This window comes from Mesoplodon mirus (genome assembly GCF_964341445.2).
Source record: "Mesoplodon mirus genome assembly, chromosome: 8".
Classification (NCBI taxonomy): Eukaryota; Metazoa; Chordata; class Mammalia; order Artiodactyla; family Ziphiidae; genus Mesoplodon; species Mesoplodon mirus.
In genome coordinates, this window is record NC_138984.1 from 54,766,225 (window position 1) to 54,790,637 (window position 24,413).

The 24,413-nt window shown below is 39.4% G+C and overlaps 1 protein-coding gene across 1 annotated transcript in view; it reads left to right on the top strand.

Annotated features, from left to right (window-relative positions):
* THSD7B (thrombospondin type 1 domain containing 7B) overlaps positions 1-24,413 on the top strand; it is a gene marked incomplete at its 5' end in the record, with an annotated part of 807,803 nt that overhangs the window by 281,586 nt on the left and 501,804 nt on the right. Inside the window, one exon of the mRNA XM_082630042.1 lies at positions 2,540-2,737. Coding sequence (XP_082486168.1) covers positions 2,540-2,737 — 198 coding nt within the window. The remainder of the gene's footprint in view (positions 1-2,539; positions 2,738-24,413) is intronic.

Consider the following 24,413-nt stretch of genomic DNA (forward strand, 5'->3'; position numbering starts at 1 on the left):
AGTTAAGTGCTAACAACAGAATCCAAGGTTTTTGTTTATGCTGAGCTTGTGCTTTGATGTGATCCTAGTTAGAGTCAGGACAAGGGCAGCACAAATGAGTGACTGAAAGAATTTATTGACTGAGGAGCTGTAATCTACAGATTTATGGCGAGATAGATGCAACTTGATTTATAGAGGAAAACTGCACCTGCCCCTCACTGGTGTTAAGCTCTAGGTAATAGGACACCCAGCATCCCTCCGTAAAGACTGCTAAGTTTCTGAGCCGGTTGTCAAACATTGTAAACTATGGAGACCCGTGCCGTGTCTTGATCAAAGATATAAACTAAGCAAGCACAAGCATAAGACAATAAATAAGCAGCATATGGACATTACATGTAAGAATAAAGGTCATCCATGCTGTGTGGCAGTGAGGGCTCAGAGGTCATTGTAGTTTGATGGCCATCGAGTGTAGTTTAGAGCTCTGTATGTTTCCTGCCGCTCTTCTCAAGGTGGCCCTGGAAAGGAGCTGAATTTTCCTGCAGGTTTTATTTTGACTAATGAATGACATAAACTTGGAGGTATGAAGCGCAGCAGAAGCCATCTATTGTTTTAATTGCTTCTGACCTTAATATTTTCAATGCCATGAGGATATGTTCTCTGACTGGCCGAATGATGCCTTCCCACAGGTGGTCAATCCATAAAGTAAGAGTCTGTCTTTTAAAAGGAGCTCATGGGTTAACCCTGAACCAAAAAAAAAACCCCATAAAGCCCTTACAACTTTGTATCTAAAATACTTGCCCAGCCCTGCAGTATTCTAAGGGAGCTCAGCTCCATCTTGTGGCCTAAAACCACGTGTCCATTTGTTCCATCCTTGGCTACTTAAGAGGAGCCAGTCTTTTGCCAACTACACCTTGAGCCTTGTATTCTTTTTGTCTCACTACTATTTTTTGGGAAATAGGCATGTCCCTAGCAAACTGAGAGGGATACACCTGGCTTTGTTACTCTCATGCTCCCAAACTTATCTCTCTCCCCTCCTCTTGTGGGAAGAGTGGTGGGGTACCACAGTCTTCTGCTGTGAATTCAGTGGTCTCATGCTATCTTCCTAAAAATCTCTTATTTATTTATTTATTTTTACCTGTCCCAAGGAATAAATGGTCATTTCTTAAGATGCTATTATGTAATAAGATTGGTTTTGTTAAAAAAAAAAGAATTAAAGGAATTAAATCCGTTGACTGAATTTGGAGAATTAAAGGATGGACGGTAAAATATGAGATCCATGGAAGGTAGGCCTAGTTTTTAGAAGTGATATGTCCTGAGGGCCAGAGATGGAAAACTCACAAACAAAAGGGTTGCATCTCATTCTCAGTCACTTTTTAAAGCTTACGTGGCTTTTTAAAATGTAAATTAATTCCCATCATTTAAAAATAGAGAGATGTCATATAAAAAACAAACATAACTTGCATTTCTGGCTTCTTAGTCAAAATTGGAAGATTTGACAACATAGGGTTCACATTTCCTTGTGGTAACAGTCAATGGAAACTGAATAATAGTCAAACACTTTAAAGCAAGCACACATCTTCTGTTTTACCACAGACCGCACCACTCCCTACAGTCTTGTGGTCGACCCATATCCTTCAATTTGTACCTGCTTGACTCCTGTGACATTGAGTTTGTGACTCTGTAGGCTTGTAGCATGTAAGACCCATTCACGTCCTTATTATGGTATAACTTTGGGCCTAGTCCCACAGTACATTTTTAAAAACTGAGTAATTGTCCAGGGACCCATGTCTAGCCAGGGTGGCGAGTGCAGCCCAAAGATATCCTGTCTTCACAGAGCAGGCTGACCTGGAAATCTCAGGGGAATGATACAGGGAGATCTCAGTGCCTGAAACAGTGACCTGGGATATGTCAAAGCATAGATGTATTTCAGCTTAATACAGAGTAACAAGAGTGTCAAAAACAACAACAAAAAGAAAATGGGGATTTATCTATGTTTAGGTTATTTCTGTGAGTCTTCATTTATTTGTTCTGGTTTACTGTTACCATTGGACATATGCTATTTATTACTCCATTTGATTATGCCTGGCCACTCTAACTCCTAAATTGTAAACTCTTAGAAAACAGATTTTCTGTTCCATTTCTTTTCCCTTTTGTCTTTCCTTTCCTCTTCTCATCTCCCCATTTCCCATAAAATAAAACACATAAAAATAATACATGGGGCTTCCCTGGTGGCACAGTGGTTGAGAGTCTGCCTGCCGATGCAGGGGACACAGGTTCGTTCCCCGGTCCGGGAAGATTGCACATGCCGCGGAATGGCTGGGCCCGTGAGCCATGGCCACTGGGCCTGCACGTCTGGAGCCTGTGCTCCGCAACGGGAGAGGCCACAACAGTGAGAGGCCCGCGTACCGCAAGCAAACAAACAAACAAAAATAATAATACATGCTTTAGAGTTAGCTGTAGGTACACAAATAAAAGTTTCATCAGTTTCCTAGCTGCTGCTTCTTTTCCTTTGCTGGATCAGGATGGAATCCCATGAACCTTTTATTCTTTCTCATTTTAGGATTTAGAATGAGACAGCGCCACGTCCTCATGGAGTCCACAGGGCCTGCAGGGCACTGCCCTCACCTGGTAGAATCTGTTCCTTGTGAGGATCCAGTGTGTTATCAGTGGCTGACATCTGAAGGGATCTGTATCCCTGATCGTGGCAAGTGTGGCCCCGGACATCGCATCCTGAAGGCTGTCTGCCAGAATGAGCAAGGTATGACTCAAAGAAACATGAGGGTTATTAAGTAATATTTGCCAAATAACATGTCACCACTCTCAGGCCATCTTCCCCAGGGAGAGAAACACAGTCTTTCCTATTCTTGAATAGTCACGTTTAAGTCAAGTGACCTATTGCTGCAAAGTAAGCTGCTTTGACTTAATACAGGGCCAAGTACTCCATGACAAAAGAACACTGTCTGATTATACCTAAATATAATACAGTGAACCCAGAGCATTCTCTGGAGTTTTTAATTCATTAAGACAAACAGAATACAGAAATTGGCTGGAGAGTCTTCAACTTATCAGTACAAAACAAGTTTGATTTGCCTTTATTGATGTTGATATGTAACATGCTTTTATATATTATTAACAAATACTGCCTTGTAAAGATTCCAGGGCTGCAGCTCCCTCCAAGTTAAAAAGAAAAAAAAAAGTACTAAGCTGTATCTTTTCAATTCTATAACATTAGATTAGAATCAGTTCTAGACATAATGCTTACATTTCCAAAGAACCGTTTTAAAATGTAAGTTGTCAAGATTTACAAAACTATTAACAGTGGTGTCTTTCCTTCATCACCAAGCTTCCGGTGTGATGGTTGTGTGAAATGAAGGGTGATTTAGAAAATATGTAAGTCACATGGAGGTGAGAAAAGTGACATTTAAATAGAGTTAAAAAAAATCGGTCTTTTGGAAGAGTATCGAGTATGTCTGTTAATCAGTTCTGCCGTGAGAAGTCATAATTTATAATGCTCTTGGTGTGTGGAGTGAAATGTTTTGACTTAGGGAGTAAAGAAATCTATAGAACAGAAGGAAATTTCAAAGTGGATTCAGAATGGATATTACCATCCACACAGGGTTGACATTCAGCAATGCATTTCCTGTTCCCTTCCTTCCTCTCTCCCCTTCTCTCTCCCCACCCCGTCTCTCTCCTTCCCCACCCCCCCAACACTTCCTTCTTTCTTTCCTTCTTCCCTCTTCTTTTTATCCCTCCCTCTCTCCCTCCATCCATTGTTCCTTCATTTTTTTAAATCATTACCTTACTTAGACAAATATACGTTTTATCAGGTGATGTAATTGATTACCTCATGAAGCCAGGTAGTTGTTTAATTAAGTAGGGCCACACCAGATTATATTAGCTACAGTCCTTTTTGACTAAAATAGTTAACACAGTGGCTTCTAATATTACTGAATAATTTTTGAATTGTGGTGACATGGGTGAAATTTATTACCAGCAGCTCATAAGATCACTTTTTTGAATTCAAGAAAAGTAGTATAGATGTTTAAAACCTGGGCTCTAGTGTCAGACAGGTTGGAATTTCCAGTCTGCTACTCTTCTGCTAGATAATATCAAGAAAATTATTTAACTGTGGAGGCATCCTTTCCTTCAGCTGTAAAAAAAATTCTCAACTTGTGAGAATTAAATTACTTACATAAAAGTGATTAGTGAAGTGTCTGGCACATAACCATTCAAAATAAGCTATGAGCTTATTTAGTTGTAATGCACATTTATTACTGTTCTCTGTCCTGGGGGATTTGTGCAAAGAGCATTCTTTTAAAAAATGAAATAAATGAAATGAAAATAATAATGAGGATTAGAATAACCATATTAGTTCGTCTTCCCAACCTCCAGCTGTGGAAACAAAATCATTTGTTTGGTTGAGACCCAATGACAAATGACTGTAAGGCTTTGTCATCCCATAGCAGGAACTGGAGACTTTACAAGGCTGTCATACTATGGCCACAGGGCCAGGGACTTCTTTCACAATGTGTACTGTCCCTTCTACAGTATTGCAGAGTGTGAGATTCTGATTTATAGTTAGAAATATATATTTGGTCCATGTTCTGGCACACAGCTTCTAAAACCACTGGAATTTCCTGAGGAGTAAGAACAGTGGGAGTAGGTTTTGTTATAATATTTGGTCTCTGGCCCTCTGTTCCTGAAATGACTTCCATGAAGGTGAAATTGGTGTCTTGTTATTCACATCAAGCCCCTTTCTACCGCAACTGGGTTTATATGAATGAGATGACTTTTGGAAAGTACCTAAAGGTGGGGCTGGTTGCACAGGAACCAACTGTGAATAGAGGGCTGGAACTTTCAATCCTACCCCCGATATTGGGGGAGGAGGAGGGACAGGAGGCCGAATCAACCGCTAATGGCTAGTGAGTTCATCAATCATGCCTACGTAATGAAGCCTCCATAAAAACCCAAAGGACATTGTTCTGAGAGCTTCCGGGTTGGTAAATGCATGGAGATTTGGGAAGAGCAGCACAGGGAGGCTCCTTGCCCTTTTCCATACCTTGCCCTGTGCGTGTCTTCCATCGGATTGTTCCCAAGTTTTATCCTATTATAATAAACTGGTTATCTAGTAAGCAAAGTGGATTTCCTGAGTTCTGTGAGCCTCTCTAGCAAATTAATGAAACTCAAGAAGGGGGTCATGGGAACTTCTGATTTATAGCCAGTTGGTCAGAACTACAGGGAACAACTTGGACTTGTGACTGGTGTCCTGAGTTGGAGGAGATCATTGGAACCCCCAATTTGTAGCCAGTTGGTCAGAAGCACAGGTAACCGGGGCTTGAGATCGGTGTCTTAAGCGGAGTGCGGCCTTATGGGACTGAGCCCTTTCCCTGTGGAATAGGATGCTACCTCCAGATAGACAGTGTCAGAATTGAGTTGAATAGTAGGATAACCAGCTGGTACTGGAGAATTTGCTTAGTGTAGGGTGGGGAAATAACCCCCCCCAACATACACACATGTTGTGATTGAACGTAGAACACTTTTTTACAGAGCTGTCAACTCTACCATTTTATAGAAATTCTACAGTTTTATTGCTATTCGTGTGAAATAACTAATTTTCAGCATTGACCTACCCTCTCAATTTTTATGGCATAAGTAGGAATTACTACTGGTTCAGATCAGTTTCATGAAGTCTTTGTGGGTTTTGTGGGATAACAGCCACAGCTGTGGTTACAAGAACCATACTGGCCTCCTGATGACTGAAGCAGTCTTTTGTCCAGTGGAAAATTGAAAATGTGATCTGGTTGCACTTTTTGAAGTTCAGCTTCAGTGAGGTTGTGGATGATTGATGATCAAAGTTTGCCCGAGAAATGCTCCCGTTTGACCCTCTACATATCATCATAGCATTTCCTTAGTTATAGGAATTGACAGAACTGTTGACACATTTAAATGCTTGGTGAGAAAAAAAGGACTGAGATCTATTTAATGAATCTCCTGTGATTTTTTCTTGTAACTTTTGGTACTTTCCTTTTCATCACTCTGAATTTACTAATTGTTTCATAGGCCTTTTATTCCAGAGTTTATTCATCCATAAATGGATGAGACCAAAAGAAATAAATGTTTTTTAATTAAAAAAATCAAACAAACTCATATTAGATCTAATTGGACTTGAGGCTTGCTATAATTTCCAAGGTTACTTGCTATGTCCTTTATTTAAAGGCTTGTCCATATTGACTCACTCCAGGTATCCCTTATGCCAAAAGGAACATTCAGTATCCTTGCAAAATGTCTACAACCGATTCAGATAGCGGAACCAAGAGTTTCTCGCATAGCCGCGATCAAGATTCTGTATGACTCTTTAAAATATATATATATATATATTTATTTATTTTCTTTATTTTTTTGGCTGCGTCAGGTCTTAGTTGCAGCATGGAGGATCTTTCATTGTGGCTCATGGGCTTCTATCTAGTTGTGGCGTGTGGGTTTTCTCTCTCTAGTTGTAGCATGTGGGCTCCAAGGCGCATGGGCTCTGTAGTTGTGGCACGTGGGCTCCAGAGCATGTGGGCTCTGTAGTTTGCAGCATATGGGCTCTCTAGTTGAGGTGCGTGAGCTCAGTAGTTGTGGCATGCGGGCTTAGTTGCCCCACGGCATGTGGGATCTTGGTTCCCTGACCGGGGATCAAGCCTGCGTCCCCTGAATTGGAAATAGCAGTTTTGATACATGTAAATCTTGTGGGTTAGTTTAAGAATGTGATCTACTTCAGACTACTTAAAATTCAAGTAGTCGTCTATGAATTTCTACAGCTATCTCTGTAGATATATAGTACTTTGACCCATTCTCTATTTGATTTATTAGTGATACTCTTCAATCAGTCTCACTAAAGTTGCTATTTCTCACCCAGCCTGTGATTGTAGCAAATAATCTGTTATTAATGTTTATTTTCATTAAGAAAATTGTATTATAAATTACATGAATGAGTATTCTGGTTTGGAATCTGATTTCCAGTACTTTGATTGGTGAATTAGCTTTGATTTTTCTCCTCTGCACATCTAATCATTAGTTTGGGTCAAAAGAAGTCTACTAAATATAGAGTACATATAGGTTTTTCTTGTCTCATTGACAAGTAGGTTTCCTACATTTCAAAGGGGGCATTTGAGTTTCTATAGAAATTTTTTTTTTGAGGAAAAAAACTTTAAAAAATTTTTAAAAACATCTTTATTGGAGTATAATTGCTTTACAGTGGTATGTTAGTTTCTGCTTTATAACAAAGTGAATCAGCTATACATATACATATATCCCCATATCCCCTCCCTTTTGCATCTCCTTCCCACCCTCCCTATCCCACCCCTCTAGGTGGTCACAAAGCACTGAGCTGATCTCCCGGTGCTATGCGGCTGCTTCCCACTAGCTATCTATTTTACGTTTGGTAGTGTATATATGTCCATGCCACTCTCTCACTTGGTCCCAGCTTACCCTTCCCCCTCCCTGTGTCCTCAAGTCCATTCTGTACATCTGCATCTTTATTCCTGTCCTGCCCCTAGGTTCTTTGTGACCATTTTTTTTTTTTGATTCCATACATATGTGTTAGCATACGGTATTTGTTTTCCTCTTTCTGTCTTACTTCGCTCTGTGTGACAGACTCTAGGTCCATCCACCTCACTACAAATAACTCAATTTCGTTTTCTTTTTATGGCTGAGTAATATTCCATTGTATATATGTGCCACATTTTCTTTATCCATTCATCTGTTGATGGACACTTAGGTTGCTTCCATGTCCTGGCTATTGTAAATAGTGCTGCAATGAACATTGTGGTACATGACTCTTTTTGAATTATGGTTTTCTCAGGGTATATGCCCAGTAGTGGGATTGCTGGGTCATATGGTAGTTCTATTTGTAGTTTTTTAAGGAACCTCCAAACTCCATACAGTGCAAGAGGGTTCCCTTTTCTCCACACCCTCTCCAGCTCTACAGAAGTTTAAAATTGTTTTGTTCTAGTTCTGCAAAAACTGCCATTGGTAATTTGATAGAGATTGCATTGAATCTTTAGATTGCCTTGGGTGGTATGGTCATTTTAGCAATATTGATTCTTCCAATCCTAGAGATTATCATACTAAGTGAAGTAAGTCAAACAAAGGAAGACAAATATCATATGATATCACTTATATGTGAAATCTAAAAAAAAATATACAAAAGAACTTACTAATGAGACAGAAATAGACTCACAGACAGAGAAAACAAATTTATGGTTACTAAAGGGGAAAGGGGAGGGAGGGGGGAGGGAGGGAAGGATAAATTAGGAGTTTGGGATTAACAGATAACACTACTATATGTAAAATAGATAAACAACAAGGTCCTACTGTATAGCACATTCAGTTACATACATACATATATATGTGTAACTGAATCACTTTGCTGTACACTGGAAACTAACACAACATATTAAATCAATTATACTTCAGTAAAAAGGTGGGCATTTGAAAGTAAATGGAGTGTGATCCAAACTGCATGCTGACATATTTTTCCCTTAGATTTTCAAGTTAATTCACTGTTTTCAACTTTGTTTCTCTGACATGTAACTGGTTTATTGTTGCTAGGTTTCACTGGCAATAGATGAAGGTTTAGCATCAGGTGACATCTTCCCAGAGCAGGTTGGGAAGATCCCCATAATGCCAGGGCAGTGGACAGCATTCCCAGTGGCTGGCAGGTGACCACTATTTATCACTGTTCATGTCTCCAGGATGCAAAGTGGGTAGACACCACAGAGTCATCGGATAAACACCAGACTGCCCACTGGTGTGGTCGGACCCTGAGTACTCGCCACATATTTTGCTCCATAAGTTACCAAATAAGCTGTCTTTAAAAAGTGTCTGTATATTTCATCAAGCATCTTTATTCAGAGATAATGCAGTGTACATTCTGCACTTGTAGAAAGCTAATACCTATGCTGGAGAAGAGTGTAATACATCAGGAAGAACAAGGTTCACACGCTGACAGGTACAAGGAGTTAAGAGTTCTCTGGTACCTCTTCACCACTCCCTTGCATGCAAGGTTTATTATTTTCACAGTTCCACTGACCTTCTCCATGCAAATATTTTCCTTAAGTGATATATATATCTGCACAGAAAGCATGAGGAATGATTTTCCATCATTAAGGGGGACTTGGCTTTTCCTTTTAGAGGCCTTTTTTTTTTTGAGTTCTTGCCTTGTATCATTAACCTTGAACAATCCAAAAATGTGATCTTTAATCTTAGTTAAAATAGCATTTGTTTGCAATCCTTAACAACCATAAGTGCCTTTTCTGGGATGAATTTAATTGGTGGAAAGCATGCTAGAATAATCATTTACCTGAGTTGGATTAAAATGTTTAAACATGTTTTTAAGTCTGTGATTGGAGTTGGAAGTTTTGTTTTCTTTATATCTCAAGAAATGTTCTTGGGCTGACCTATGAGAATAAGGTCAGACTCCATTCATATGGGAAATTGTTGATTGGAATATTTTGTGATTCACCAGAACAATAAATAGAACCCCTGTTGTGTTTTCAACTCATTATTTTTTAAACCTTTTGATTATGTTGTATCTCATGTTGGTCAATGAATACTACTTTACTTCTCTGTATATATTTTTCTTTTTTTAACAAGACTTTCTAACTACTGTTTCAGCACAGTATTTATTTTCTTGTATTTTAGGAAGAACAAGGGATAGGTTATTCATCAGGTATTTGATGTATTTGCCATTCAAGTATATTCCTGCAATAAATCAACCTATTTAAGGGACACCACACAATGAGAGCCATGATAGAGAATACAGTGCCTCTAAATTAAATTTCAAATATGGGTCTTCTAAAAGTTTTGAATAATGGCAGCTTCATTCAAATAAGTATACAGTTTATTAAGATGTGCATTTTGGAAACGATAATAGTAATTGGGATTTTATTTTTTAAAAAGTAGCCATCATTTTCTTCTTAATCTCTTAATTTTTTGTTTCTATTTTTAGTTAAAAAAAAAACACAACAAAACACTTAACCTTTGCCTAAGGTTTGGGAATCTTTGCCCTATGCTGCCAGGTGTTCAGAGGAATTCACAAGAGAGGGGAATGAACATGGACATGCATTTTATATTAGCAATGTAAATTCAGAGAAATGGCTTTTTAGAGTACTCAGACTTAGCAAGAACTACTGTGTCCTGCCCAGATCCTATTGGCAATTTACCATTTCTGTGCACGTCAGCCAGAAATTCAACTGACACCACCTGCATCTCTTTGCCTAAGGAATTTCTTCAGTCACTGAAGCCTTCTTTGCCCATTTATGCAGTTACAAGTGCCAGGGAGTTAACAATGCCAGGGATCAACCTTCAAGCAGTGATTGAGAGTTGATGTATAAATACCAACTCCCTTGTCCCTCAGATGGAATAACCTTGAGGTATATATTCTATGCTGTGTCATAGAGTTCCCAGTGAGATGAAACGCCACTTACTGATGGTCTGATTTTTTAAATTATACACACTTTATCTGCCTCCTTCCCTTTCCTGTCTCACTCCCCTACTCTTGCACTGGTTCCCTGGCATTATTCCCCAATAAATACAATAAATACGTGCCCATAAATCTTTATCACAGAGTTTGGTTATGGTACATCTCAAACTAAGACAAGGATGCTTGGAAAGATACTTAGTGGATCCACTATTGTAGGAGATACAGGGTTCAATTCAAATCATACCATAGTGATGATGACATTTCAAAATCACCTTACAAGGAAGAAATGATACAGTCTCTTATGAGATTTCATTCAATATTTTGAGAAACTCTGACTATTTATCAATTGCTGGGTAATATCTGAAGGGCTTCAATATACTGCTTCTTTCCTCCGTTTGAAAACATAAAAAAACAAAAAACAAAACAAAACAAAACAACACTGTTGAATCCTATTTCTTTCCCAGTTAGGCAATGCTAGTAACTTATACCATCCTCCTGAGTCTTGTTTTCCAACAGTCGAGTCATTTTATGACTCTCAGGGGAGGACTAGGTTATTCATATTTTCATTTTGTAGTGATTCCAGAGGGTATTGGAATGTTTCCGAATAACAATGAGACAATCAGACTTTTTCGGATGTTAACAGACTTATTGGTGTTGGGGGGACATGTGGCTTTATCTCCTCTCTTCTAGAGCAGTGGTTCTAAAATGATGGTATGTATCAGAATCACTCAGAGAGGTTATAAAAGCACAAAAGTCTGCCACCCACCCTGCACTCCAGAGTTTCTGACTCAGTACCTCTGAGATGGGGCTCAAGAACTGATATTTCTAACAAGTTCCCAAGGGATGCTGACGATGCTGGTCCAGGGACCATAATTTGTGAAACACTGTTCTAGGCAGAAGGGGGCCTGTGGGCAGCCTCATCACATTAGTACATAATGGAGGTAGGCTAGAACAGTGAAAGGCATATCTTACACTTCATCATAATCAGCAGTGGTATTGATTCTAATCTGTCATTTCTTCTTTCCTGCTGGGGAAATTATTCTTGAAATCCATGAAACAGATTACTGTCTTTCCAGAAGGAAGCAGTGAGTAAATATTCTTTTATTTCTTTATTGTTACCTAGATGGATTACTAGAAGATCAAATAGTGGAAAGCAATAGTGTACTCTTGCAGAAACAGAAGACAAATAATATGTGAGATGAGTTATTTAGGCTTAGAGGAGAGAATTTTCATTTTCAGCAAGCTATCTTTCTCCGACCACCAACTGATAGCAGTTTGGTGTCAGTGTCCTTACCGAAGGAAGTGTGGTGATGACAAATACGTTGTATTAAATTTTGAAATGAACCTGACATTGCAGTTGAAAGTGCCAATAAGATCAGGCTGCTATTCACACTACAGGAATCAGACTGTAAAGGAGAACAAATTTGAGAGTTCCTGTAGCCAAGTTCGTCATTCCCTTTCATTTAGATGTCTTGCAGTGAAATTAAAGGTGAAACTTTAATAATGTTTGGCAATGAGGGGATCCAAAAGAGAAAAATAGACTCATTCTCATCAGACTTTTGCCATCCCTGTTTGACGGGAAGGTGGGGAGTAGATGTAAGCTGGTGAATCAATTTAAATGGTAAAGAGAGAGGAACCGCAATGTAGTTTTAAATATGTTTACTGTATGTCGATAAACAGGTATTGTATTTTAAATTATATCCTCTTTCCACTCTGTTACCTACCTACCTAGACATGGCAAGATAGCTTTTGTCTCTTTTCTCTTTTGCTGAGATGCCTAAAGAAATGACTGTATTCACATCACTACCCAGCAGTATTCTATAATCAGACTAAATACAGTCTGATTTCTCCAGATTTATAATACTTAGAAATAGCTTAGAGTAAATTGCTTCCTGAGTGTGCCTAAGTCTCTCATAGAAAGACTGTCTCCTTTTTCCCTCTCTTCTGAAATTCTCACTAGGCAGTCTACTTTCTGTTCCCATTCCTTATGATTCAAAAAGGAAAATAAATCTTAAATTGTACTGATACTTCAAAATGTAGTTCACATGATTAAATGGTCATCCCGACCTTTCAGTGGGAATTAATGTGAGATTGTCACCCTTCCCATTACTTTCAACTTTCTGGACATGCTCTGAGTTTCCCTATTGCATTGTGTATTCCACTAGTTTTACTAACAGGGATTAGTTATAACATTAGTCACAGAGATATAATTTTGCTTTGTCATTCTGAAATGCATTTTAAAGTGGTATATGGCTGTTTCAAATGGCCTTTGACTGGTTACTCCTGACATACCATCTCTCTACTTTCTCCTCTATGTAGACATAGGAAAAGTAAAGAATATGGATTAAAACACACTTCTAGTATGATGGAGTAATTTCCACTGGTAAGATAGCCAATATGACTCAATTAGTAAATGCAATCAGAGGATAACCTGTGCTGTCTGTACCCATTTGAGTGTTTTCAGGAAAATATAATGAAGCAAAACTTTCCTGGATAGGCTAATCCACCCCACACAAAACCAATTAGAAGAACATTTTACTTAAGAACGTTTTGCATTTCTAAATTAAGATAACTTATACATATACTTTAACTGATTGATGATTCAAAATTAAGAATTCATAGTGTATAACCCTTTGTGCTGTGTTGTTCATTCCATACTTAGTGAGTTGTATGCACTTAGTGAGTTGTGTGCTATGCCCAAACAATGACATAATTTTCTGTGGAGAGATATCTAAGAAGTAGAAATAAAAAAATGTTTAGAGAAATCATACATTTTGTATCAAAGAAACATAAACTAAAGAAAAAAGTAGTTTGAAAGTTAATTTAGGAATATCTTAAGACCATGATAGTTCTCTTACTGCATTGGTAGATTTCAGTCAACAACAAGCATCTAGGAAATCCATAGCTCACCATAAGTGCTGCCTCTATCTGTTACCTCCATGGTAATTTGCCTCCACAGTCATGATCATGTTATTCCCCTGTCTGAGATGCTCATCCACTTCTTCTTCCTTTGGCTAATTCTTACTCATCCTTTAACAACTTCAACTGATGTCTTACAGGAAACCATCTCTCCACTCCCACTACACCTCTTTAAGCTGGTCTAGAACCTCAAGTGAATATTATAGTTACCATCTACCTCAGATTCTTGTCACAGTCAATTATGATAATTCCATTTCCTTTATAGATGATTGGTTCAGAAATGTGTCAATTTAAATCTGTTTGGACCAATGAGATGTGAGAAGAGGGACATGACTAAGGCAAGGTATTTCACTTGCTGCCACGATCCATTGTATGGTCTGGCTTCAGGATGAAGGCACTGCTGCGTACAGTAGGGTAGAGATGTAAAGATACTCTGAGTCCTGGAAGACATTGTTGAGCTGCTGAATCAACAGTCTGAGCCCTGGCTGTAATGTTAGTCAATAGATTTCCTTATTATAAAGCCAGTTTCTATCAGAGTTTGTATCAGCTGTTGCAGAAATCATCCTACTTGATGGGGTGACTGTCTTCTGTGTTCTCGTTAACACTTTGTGATTCAGTTATCAATGTCTTTACTACATTATATTGAAATTATCTGGGCTTCCTTGGTGGCACAGTGGTTAAGAATCTGCCTGCTAATGCAGGGGACATGGGTTCAAGCCCTGGTCTGGGAAGATCCCACATGCCGCGGAGCAGCTAAGCCCATGCGCCACAACTACTGAGCCTGCGCTCTAGAGCCCGCGAGCCACAACTACTGAGCCCATGAGCCACAACTACTGAAGCCTGTGCTCCTAGAGACCGTGCTCCGCAACAAGAGAAGCCACTGCAATGAGAAGCCCACACACCACAACCAAGAGTAGCCCCCGCTCGCCACAACTAGAGAAAGCCTGCGCACAGCAACAAAGACACAATGCAGCCCAAAATAAAAATAAATAAAATAAATAAAAAATAAATAAAAAAAGAAATTATCTGCTTACTTATCGGTTTTTCCCATTTGCTTCTTAACTTCTCAAGTACAGGGACCTTGACTCGTTCCTTGTGTTATTCTTGGCATGATGCCAGAGCGTCTGGCATAGTAGAATGTACTCAATAAATATTTATAGAACTTAGTTACTTCAGTTGATTTGCACAGCAGCCCAATTGGGCATTATAATTATTATTTCAATTTTATTGATGAGGATGTTTTAGCCCAGAGATGTTGATAGCCCAGTGTTACTCAACCAGTCAGTTCTAACACCAGAATTTTGAATTCCAGACCTAGGATTCCTAACCAGTAGTTGTTCTACCGTTTCAGTGTCAGCAAATACATATCACATGTACCAACAACACTGACGTTGCCACGTCTCAGACCCACCCAGTAATTTTCATTGGTTAAGATGTTATTTTTTGTTAAGTGAGGCTTGGGCTGAAATTCATTCTCAAGGCAGCAGTAAAGGCAACCACTGCCGGCTGACTGGTGTAGGTCCACAACATGAAACCCATTTCTATATGCACACTAAGCATATTGACTCTCTCCCCTGGTGTGAGCTAACAGCAAGAGAGAGATCACTGGATACAATGAAAACATAAAGCCGACACACGTTTCCTGTTTTCATCTGGCACAAATTGTCTTGGAGTTTGATATATAGGACTTAGTTATCTGGTTTTCCCTGGTAACTTTAGTTCTAATCCTGATTGTATTCAGACAACTAAGCAGAGTAGAATTTATTCATCAGACTAGACTGAGAGTACAGAGAGAAGCAGATTCTCTGAAAAAGGAGATATGCGAAACTATAAAGGAGAAAGTAGAAGACAGCTCTTCAGGGACAACCAGCTTTTCACTGCTTCATAGTAGAGGAATTACACAGAGGCAGTAACAGAACCACTAATAACATGGTGTCATGAAGTTTTAGGGAGTTTGGTAAAAAGTAAACAATTTCTACACACTGAAAAAGAGTGGTTTTTCAGGTTACATCAACATTTATTAAAATATACTTTGATCGTGATTCATTGAGAAGAGCATATAATTTCTCGATGACACATTATTCCAAAAAGAAATAGGTAGAAATGAAAAGATGACAAATTTTGGCTAAACAGCTGAATACACGTCCCACAGGTATCTAGCAATGGTGATTAGAATAACAGGTTCACTGTTACTGAAGACATTTATACAGAGGCTGGAGACCTCCTCTCAGGGTTACTGTGGTGGGAATCTCCTCACTATTCTGCAAGAGAGGGTTGCTCTGTCGATCTTTCATTACTATTTTGGACAGGAGAGTTCTGTATTATTCTTAATTTTCCTGTACTTGAGGATAAATAGCATCTCCATTTCTCCCCATAAAATGCCAGTTGTGTTCTCTAACCACTGTGTCAGCCCATATCAGGCCTCACATATTTCCAGTCGCCCCCAGGAGAATTTCTCCTGATGGAAGACTACGGACAGGGAGATGCCCAGAGGCCTTCCAAAGTCACCAGGAAAAGGTTATGCTTAATTAAATAATGAATTTTAATTAATTCATTGACTTTAAATACTTAATAAAAATTAAGACAAGGAATGTTGCAACATATTTTGAATGAATTGCAATTCAAAGCACCTGCTAAAATAAGATCATGCTGCAAGTTAAAATTTTAGATTTCAGGTAAATAAGAATTTTACTTATCTAGAAGGGCCAGTTTCCTGATATGTAAATAAGGTTCCTCATGTTATAGGATGTTCTGGGAGGGTGGGAGAATGATGTGAGGGGAAGTGTGTCTTCCTGTTTAGAAGAATAGTAAGGCAAGTGGGAGTGTGTTTATTGAGAGAAGTAGAACCCTGAACTTTAGGAGCACAATCTCAGAATCACTTCCATCCAATACTTCTCACAAATGCAGCCGAGAGAAACAATATTAGTCCAGATATTCTGAAATCTTTCCCTGAATTAAGTCAGGGAAGAGGAGAGCTATGTGCCTGGAGCATATAATATTGACAGCCTACAAATTGTTTTTACAGAATCTCTGACATCATTTACCTGTAGTGTGTCAGGTTATAAGACTCTTCCCCACAAAACTCATTGTCATTTCCTCAAAAGCTATGAGAGTTAGGTCCTTTAAATTATATGTATCAGCATCCCGTATGAGGATCCCTAGAAGAATGCTGGCTGGTCCTAGATACGACCTGATCATATGGTCGGCTTTTGTTGAATGTACTCAGAAAACTGTACTGTTGACCCAGCACCCATATTGCCTCCCTCCTGATTCACTTCATGTTTGCTCTCTTAGTTTCTGCCTTTCTTCCCTGCCATTTGAATGTCGTCCTGTATCCTGGGTATCATCCTCATTTCCCTACTTGCTAGATATGTGACCTTGAGCAAGTTACCAATCTCCTTGGCATCTCCATTTTCTCGTGTGCAGTAGAAATTAGAATGGGACCTACATCATAGGGTTGATATAGGTATTGATTTGATCTATGTCAAGTTCCAAAACAGTTTCTGGCATGTGGTTACTGCTACAAAAATGTTAGCTATCTTTTTTATTACAATTATTAACTTGTATTTTGTGTAAGCAAACTGCCTTAAATACTTTATAGAATGAATTGGTAGCATAAGGTAATGGAAATGATAATTGACTTTAGGCAAATGATTACTCTCTGAGGCCTAGTATCCATACTCATGGGAATAGGATGCTATTTTGTGAGATTTTTTATTTTATTTTTTGCCTGTTATTTTGAACCAATTTTAGACTTACAGAAAAATTGAGGAGTTGCAAAAACAGTACAAAGAGTTCCCTTATATCTGTTACCCACTTCCCCCATTGTTAACATCTCACATGACCATAGTTCTATTATTAAAAACCAATAATAAACTGGTACAATGTAGCTGGTTTGGGGGACTAAATAAAATAATAAAAAGGCTTAATGGAGGATCTGGCAGCTATTTTGATTTTTCTAGAAGTGGATCTTGTCTGCAAAAGTAGGGTGTCTGGTAATCTTCAATTTAGATGTTTGAAAGCATAACTTAAAAAGGACAATTGTGGGGCTTCCCAGGTGGCGCAGTGGTTGAGAGTCTGCCTGCCGATGCAGGGGACACGGGTTCGTGCCCCAGTCCGGGAAGATGCCACATGCCACGGAGCGGCTGGGCCCGTGAGCCATGGCCGCTGAGCCTGCGCGTCCAGAGCCTGTGCCCCGCAATGGGAGAGGCCACAACAGTGAGAGGCCTGCGTACCGCAAAAAAAAAAAAAAAAAAAAAAAAAGGACGATCGTAAAAGATATAGAACTTTTAAACTGGAAGGTATATGCTTAGCTGAAGCTTCAGGCTTAGATCGTATTCTTGAAAAGAATTATTTTTGTTTTTTAAATTAATTAAAGTAAATGCCTTGGTAACAGAACAGTTTACTATAAATCCTGTCATATTCCTGTGGTAATAGGGAGGAAACTTAGTGGCCTCAAGCTCTGATAGTAAATGGAGCCAAGTGACGATGTGATCAGCCATAATTATACTCAGGTCAAAACAGGGGACCTAGGCATTGACGGATCTGGAACTTTACATGCAACAGGAAAGAGCATCTATGGAAAATCAATTTCTTTCTTGTTGAAAAATGACTCATTGTCATTTCTAACAGTATACTTTGGGCTGATTTCATTTTTAGAGTTCAAATTTGTTTATGGTATGCAATAAGGATGAAAAATGCATATGTTTTCCCGCAGTTTTGATGAAAGATAATGGTACCTTCCATTTATAGAGTACTTTGCACTTTACAAAACCCTTTCTTTCACTTACGTTATTTCATTTCACCCTTCAGGACAGCCCTGTGTGGTAGTCAGGAATTTGTGGCTTACCCTTATTTTACAACAGCGGAGATTGAAGACAGGAGAGGTTAAGTAACTTGTCTGAGGTCACAGGCATAATGCTTGTGCTGCCTTCTTACTCCTGAACTGGTATGTTTCCAAGGTCTGGCTACTGAGTCCTGGGATTCTATATAGGAAAACAGAGTTGAGACAGCTATTACTAAATAATGAAATATACATGAGACATTGACTAATATTTATATTCCTTATGTAATCTAGGGGAAATGTTTAAAAATCCACATCTCTATATCCATCTATGTCTATATCACCTATGTCTATACCTATATCTATAAATCTATATCTATACCTAGCTACATCTAAAATCCTGATTCCCTAGACCATATTTTTGGGAAGAGAAGGGAAAAAAATTAGGGAGCCACAGGTAAGGAAAAATAATAGTGTCCACTGTTCTAGAAATCTATTCATAAGGCATAGATGGGCCAAAACTAATTTGAAATATGGTTGGAGGTGATGATAGGTTTTTTGGGATATGAGGCTTCATTTCACTCACCCCAAGTGAAATTATTGGGAAGAGTTCTGTACTCTCTCTTTAATTATATGTACTTATTTATAGTCACAGATGACCACCTTTTAGCTTTCTGTTTTATTTCGTCATTTCCCCAGTGACTAATGTACTACAACAAATAGTGTAGAATTACATTCTGGAGAACAAAAAGGACCTGCTTGATCAAATGTTAGAATATCCCCCCAAAAGAACCCCAGGAATGGCAAATGCCAACTCGGAAAAGAATAAACTCCCCATAATACAATCAACATATTAAAAATGAAATGAAACCAATGCTTGTTAAGGAAGAAAATCTGTGGGGACTTTCTAGCCACAGAACTAGCTGTGAAGTTTTATCCCTGGTGCTTTATAAAACCTTTGCTCAGAAAAACCAAGTGGTTTAAGAGATAGGGAAGCCCAGCCCACACTCTCTTTATCCTATGCCATAATCTGATTCTTTCACTAATGGATGACATTTGAAGGCATTTTTGTGTCTGTGAAAATGTAGTCCATTGCCTAATCTTTCATACTGAGTAGCTACTGCTCTTCCAAACTGCTTTGTGAAGAGAGAGGCAGGCATCGGGGAATGGCGGGTTGTCTTCTCAAGGATTAAGATGGATGGTGGGTGTGTGAACCAACCAGAGTGTGGATGCATGTCAGGAAGGGATGAAGTGTCTGTTGCTCAGGAGATTTGTGCACTGTACACAGTGACCCACCAAACAGACCATGTGTGCCAGTTTTACACAAAGCTCAAGAAGAGCAGCACTACCTTTTTATAGTTTAGAGGGCAGGGAGTGTTTTGGAATCTAGATTACTTGAATTTGTCTGAAGTTCTGCTCTGAAAGGGTATTATGCAAACCATTATATATAGGACGGATAAACAGCAAGGTCCTACCGTATAGCACAGGGAACTATATTCATTACCCTGTAATAAACCATAATGGAAAATAATATGAAAAAGAGCATATATATGTGAACCACTTTCCTGTACAGTAAAATCAACTCTACATCAATACAATAATTTTTTTTTAAATGAAAGGGTGTTAATAATCTTGAATAAATGTGACAGGCCAGTGCACAGCTCAGCAAGCATATTCCTGATCCCTCAGTTTTTGAGAGGCTAGAAGTCCAAGATTTGGAGATATGATTTGGGAGGCCTGAAATAAGTGCCAGAGTAACAACCAGCACCGCTGCCACCCCAGGCCAAGCATGAGAATCCTGAGAGAGGGGTCTGAGCTGAGAAGCATATTAGTATTTATTTTGCATGAAATAATATCTTGTGCTGATTAGAGTAGAATGTTCAACTGGCATTTCCTTTGATGTATGTTTCTATATATGGTTCAATGTTTTTCAATTTGGGTAATTGATTTTAACTATATTTAATTTTCTTTCAATGGTACCCTCCATCCACACCCTTTCCTAACAGTGAATTTATTTAAGATCTATGGTTTTTATGCCCAATTTAAAAAAGCAATTTGTTTGCTTTCCATGGGGAATCACCACGGCATAAAGATACCAGCTCCAGACACTGCAAAGTAGGTCTCATTGCTCATCCTGTAGCTTTAAAAACTTAGTACAGTACCTGACACATGTTAGGCACTCAGGATTTGTTTGACGAGTTAAAGGAATGCTAGATTGGCACATAGAGATCATAAGATTTATGAACTGAAATACTCTTAGATGTTGAATTCAATCCTGCCATTATATTGGGATCCAAAAAAGCTTGATTTTTCAAAGAGGTGGTAGAGTTGAGATTGGAATCCAGTCACCTAGCAGCCTGCCAAGTCTTCTTTCTCCCACTCCATTTATCAACAAATGGATATTCCATTTCTCAAAGCAGAGCTACTTTGATGTTCCTGATTTTATGAGTTGGGACATCGTGGGTAGATATTATATCTGGAAATCTAACTTATCCCTTATACAGAGTATTTTCCAAATTATGTACCATGGGACATTAGTTTTAGGGTTTTCCAATGAGCAAGCTGGAAAAATTAATTTTCTGATTAAATAAAAGTGGAAAATGCTGCACACATTATCTCTCTTATGGAAACTCATAATGCACATTGCCATAGAAAGGGTTCCAAGAAGAACACCTTTGAAGAAACCTACTTAATTGTGTTTCCTTGGGAGTTTCCTAAAATTGTTGGAGCATTAAACACTTTATTTGTTGTGTGCATACTGACACTTTGTAGAATAGTGTTCCCAGGGATGACATTTTGGGGATTGCTGGCATCTAACTTCCAGAGCTGACCAAGTTACCCAGTGCTTTGCAGTCCTTGGGAGCAGCCTGTTTTCTGTTCTGCTGTTTTTTGCAGTGTGATAATCTGAAGGCAGAACTGAACTGTTTTCCCTGAAAGATACTAGTTACACCCAAGCATTTGGGAGTAGGAAGGACAGAAGAAGGGTTTTGCATAGAGTGACCGTCCACCCTGATTTGCTCAGTAAACCCAGTTTATTCCATCGTCCTTCCATAATCACACATCTCACCCCTTTTCAGTCTCCGAAGTGTCCTGGTTTGGACACATAGTAATCTTCCCAAGCTCAGCCCCACCACATTAGTCACCATTTCTCTTCAACTCATTCTCTCCTTTGGCAGCTAGTTCCCATCTCATCTTCCTCTTTGACCTTCCTCCACAACATGTTCAGTTCTCGCTGCTTCCCCTATTGCTACTGTATTATGCAGAGTCACCTGCTAGCTTTGTGAAATCTGGGGGCCAGCTCTTTTCACCAGAAGGGAGGTTCTCAAAATTCTTGACATGGAATCTGGTTTCTCCCCACCTAAGAATTTTCATGTTTGTTGCTAAGAACCTTTAAGGGAAATAATCAGAAAATTAAAACCAACAAGACGACTGTACATAAATGGGCCATGTAACATAGTCTCCAGCTGAGGTCCTGTGCTGTCCATACCCATCATGGTGTCCACTGTAGGCCCTGCCCTTTCTCATGGCGCTTGCAGGTTCAAGTCTGCTCCATCCACAGGAACCTCCTGATTCTTCACTTGGGTCTTCTGGTCAATCGACTCCCTTTCTCTACTGGTCATGGTACCTTTCTCTGCATTGCAGGTGGAGCCTGCTCTGACTACGTTACCTTAATTGACTACTTCCTTATTTCTTCCCCTACTTCTCCTATTTCTGTGTAGTTATTACTACACAGCTTTACATTTAATTGCTCAACTGTACATTTTAATTTGAGCTTCTTTCCTATAATACATACTTCTCGAAAATAGAGACTGTCTTAATGATTCTAAATTGCCTGCCTTGCCTTGCATATGGTAAGGCTCAAATGAATCAGGGAGTTTCAACTATAGAAGGTGTTTTAGACATCATCTCATTCAGCTCTTAAACATTTCCAGCAACTTGCATGAGGTCACCTATGTGTGGAAGGTCAGTCCAGGTTGCCAGGAAAATTTGTTGATTCATAAGAGGGGAGTAGCCCACAATTAAGACTGTGAAGGTCTGGATGGTTGAAGCCTTGTTCTAGCTTTGACCCACTAGGGAATTTGCCCTTTTTGTGTCTTCAGTATTTCCCGTCATCAATAGCATGGAGTGGTTTCATGAAATCTGAAGGCTCGAGGTGAGGGTTACGTGAGACAGTGTCCATGTCATATGTTATTCAGAATCTGGGACATATCAGGCATTTAATATATTACAGTTCATATCAATTGTTATATTACCAGTTTCCAATTCTTCTGTGTTTAAATTGCTTAAAGAACTGGAGCAAGTTGCCTGAGTTGGGGCAGCATATGATGAGGTATCAACATCAGAACATCTGCTCCCAGCCATCTCCAAGGAGGGTGAGGAGTGTGGGGTTGCCATGGTGACGAAGATTCTGCCAGACCCTCCTGCAGCAAGGGAGCTTGCTCTTTTTCTGAACCCATTGACTTTGACGACACTTGGCAAAAGTCTCCTTGGGTGTTTGTGGCCCCGATTTGATTTTTGTACTGCATGGCTTTTCTGGTTATCCTTTCCTGGACTTTCATGAGTCGGAGTGACAACTTCAGCACTAAATACTGGACAAGGCTCCCCAGGGCCGGTTAAAGCACATGTGCATATCTACCACTTGAATTCATAGAGGAAAAGAGTTGCCGTTCACAGTGTCAGGAAATCACATTTCTGAAAATGGTCGACTTTTTTTCAGGGATTTTAAGGGATTGCACCTTTTCCCTCCCATGGAGAGTCAGTGGGCACATGTCCCATCTGCTATCACTGGTCCTCTGGGAGAGAGCTGCCCGCTGTTAGCTGGCAGCGAATTGCTGTATGTCTCCTTGGGGCAGACCGCTTATCGAGGGGCTAAGCCAGGGTTGAGAGCTGCTGCATTTCAAAGCCACTCCGCTGCTGAGAGGGGATCATGCAAGCCAAGGTGCCCACTGCAGTGTGCTATTGACCTTACAAAAGGTCTTGGGGACCAGGAGGGGCTACTCTTTTAATGAGGGTTTGCTCAGCCTGCAGAGATGCTGGTGATAACCTTGGCAGATGAAATCAGTCTTCTCAAGAATGGGAAGCAGGTTTAAAAGCATGTATTTTGCCGCCCTAGTGCCCTTCACTACTGGCCTGGCAAGTATTTATTCAATAAAAGACATTGTCCATTAGAGGCAGGATTTACGATTTCCTCCTCAACTTCATCCTCTCCACATTAGTTTGTTATTACAAAATATCATTGTGGTTTTTTATAGTCCAGATATAATTAATTTTCAAATATTTACATGAATTCTCTCATTATCACTTGTTTTTTCATTGTTCCTTTGTTGCAGCCTCAAGGCTCAGCTGGGAACTAAGTCTGCGGCTTAGGTTGGGATAAGGACTTGCCTCTGCTTTCATCCAGCCTAGCACAGAAATAGGGAACCTTGTGCTTATCATACTTCTGCTGTTTTTTTTACCAGGTGTCTGTGCATGTTTAGTAAACTACATGGGGTTCCCCAAACTTAGGCTTCTTCTTGCCTCTGGGATTTTATTCACACCATTGCATCTTCCTGGAGTTTGTTCTATACCACTCCCCCATCACTGCCCTCCCATCATCACTCAATCCATCATCTCAGTTTAGGTGTTGTCTCCTGTGAGATGCTGTCTCTGGTCCCCCATTTGGTTGGGGACCCCGATTCCTCCCATTGCAGCGTGGGTGCAGTCTTACAGCCCTAGTTCTGCAGATATAGATTATAGTATATATACTGAATAACGTCCTGCCACTGTGTTATGAGCACTTTATGTATCATGTATATGGTTTTCTACATCATTTTTTGATAGCTTCATTGTATATCACAGGATAAATGTACCATGATTTATCTAAGACTCACCCATTGTTAGATATTTGGGATGTTTCCATTTTGGGGTTATTATAAACAATGCTGAGATGAATATGTGTATAACTGAATGTGCTTTCCTTAGGATGAGTTGTTAGAGGAAGAATTACTGCTGTTACCACTTGTGTTTTGTGAGTTTTTATCTCCTGTGTTGTTATTGGGATTGGGGAGTTAACCTCAGAGTGGGAGAAAAGAAGGAGGTGGGGTCCTCCTTCTTACACAGAGTCCTGTGACTGTGTAAGTTTATTCCAGTTTGATCACAGGCATATCACAAAGAATATGCTATTATACAGCATGTGTTTATTCAACAGAACAGGGTGAGGGCATGTATATGAGTTCTAGGATTTGGGAAGATGTGTAAAATAGTCACTAAGCATTTTATAGTAAAGGA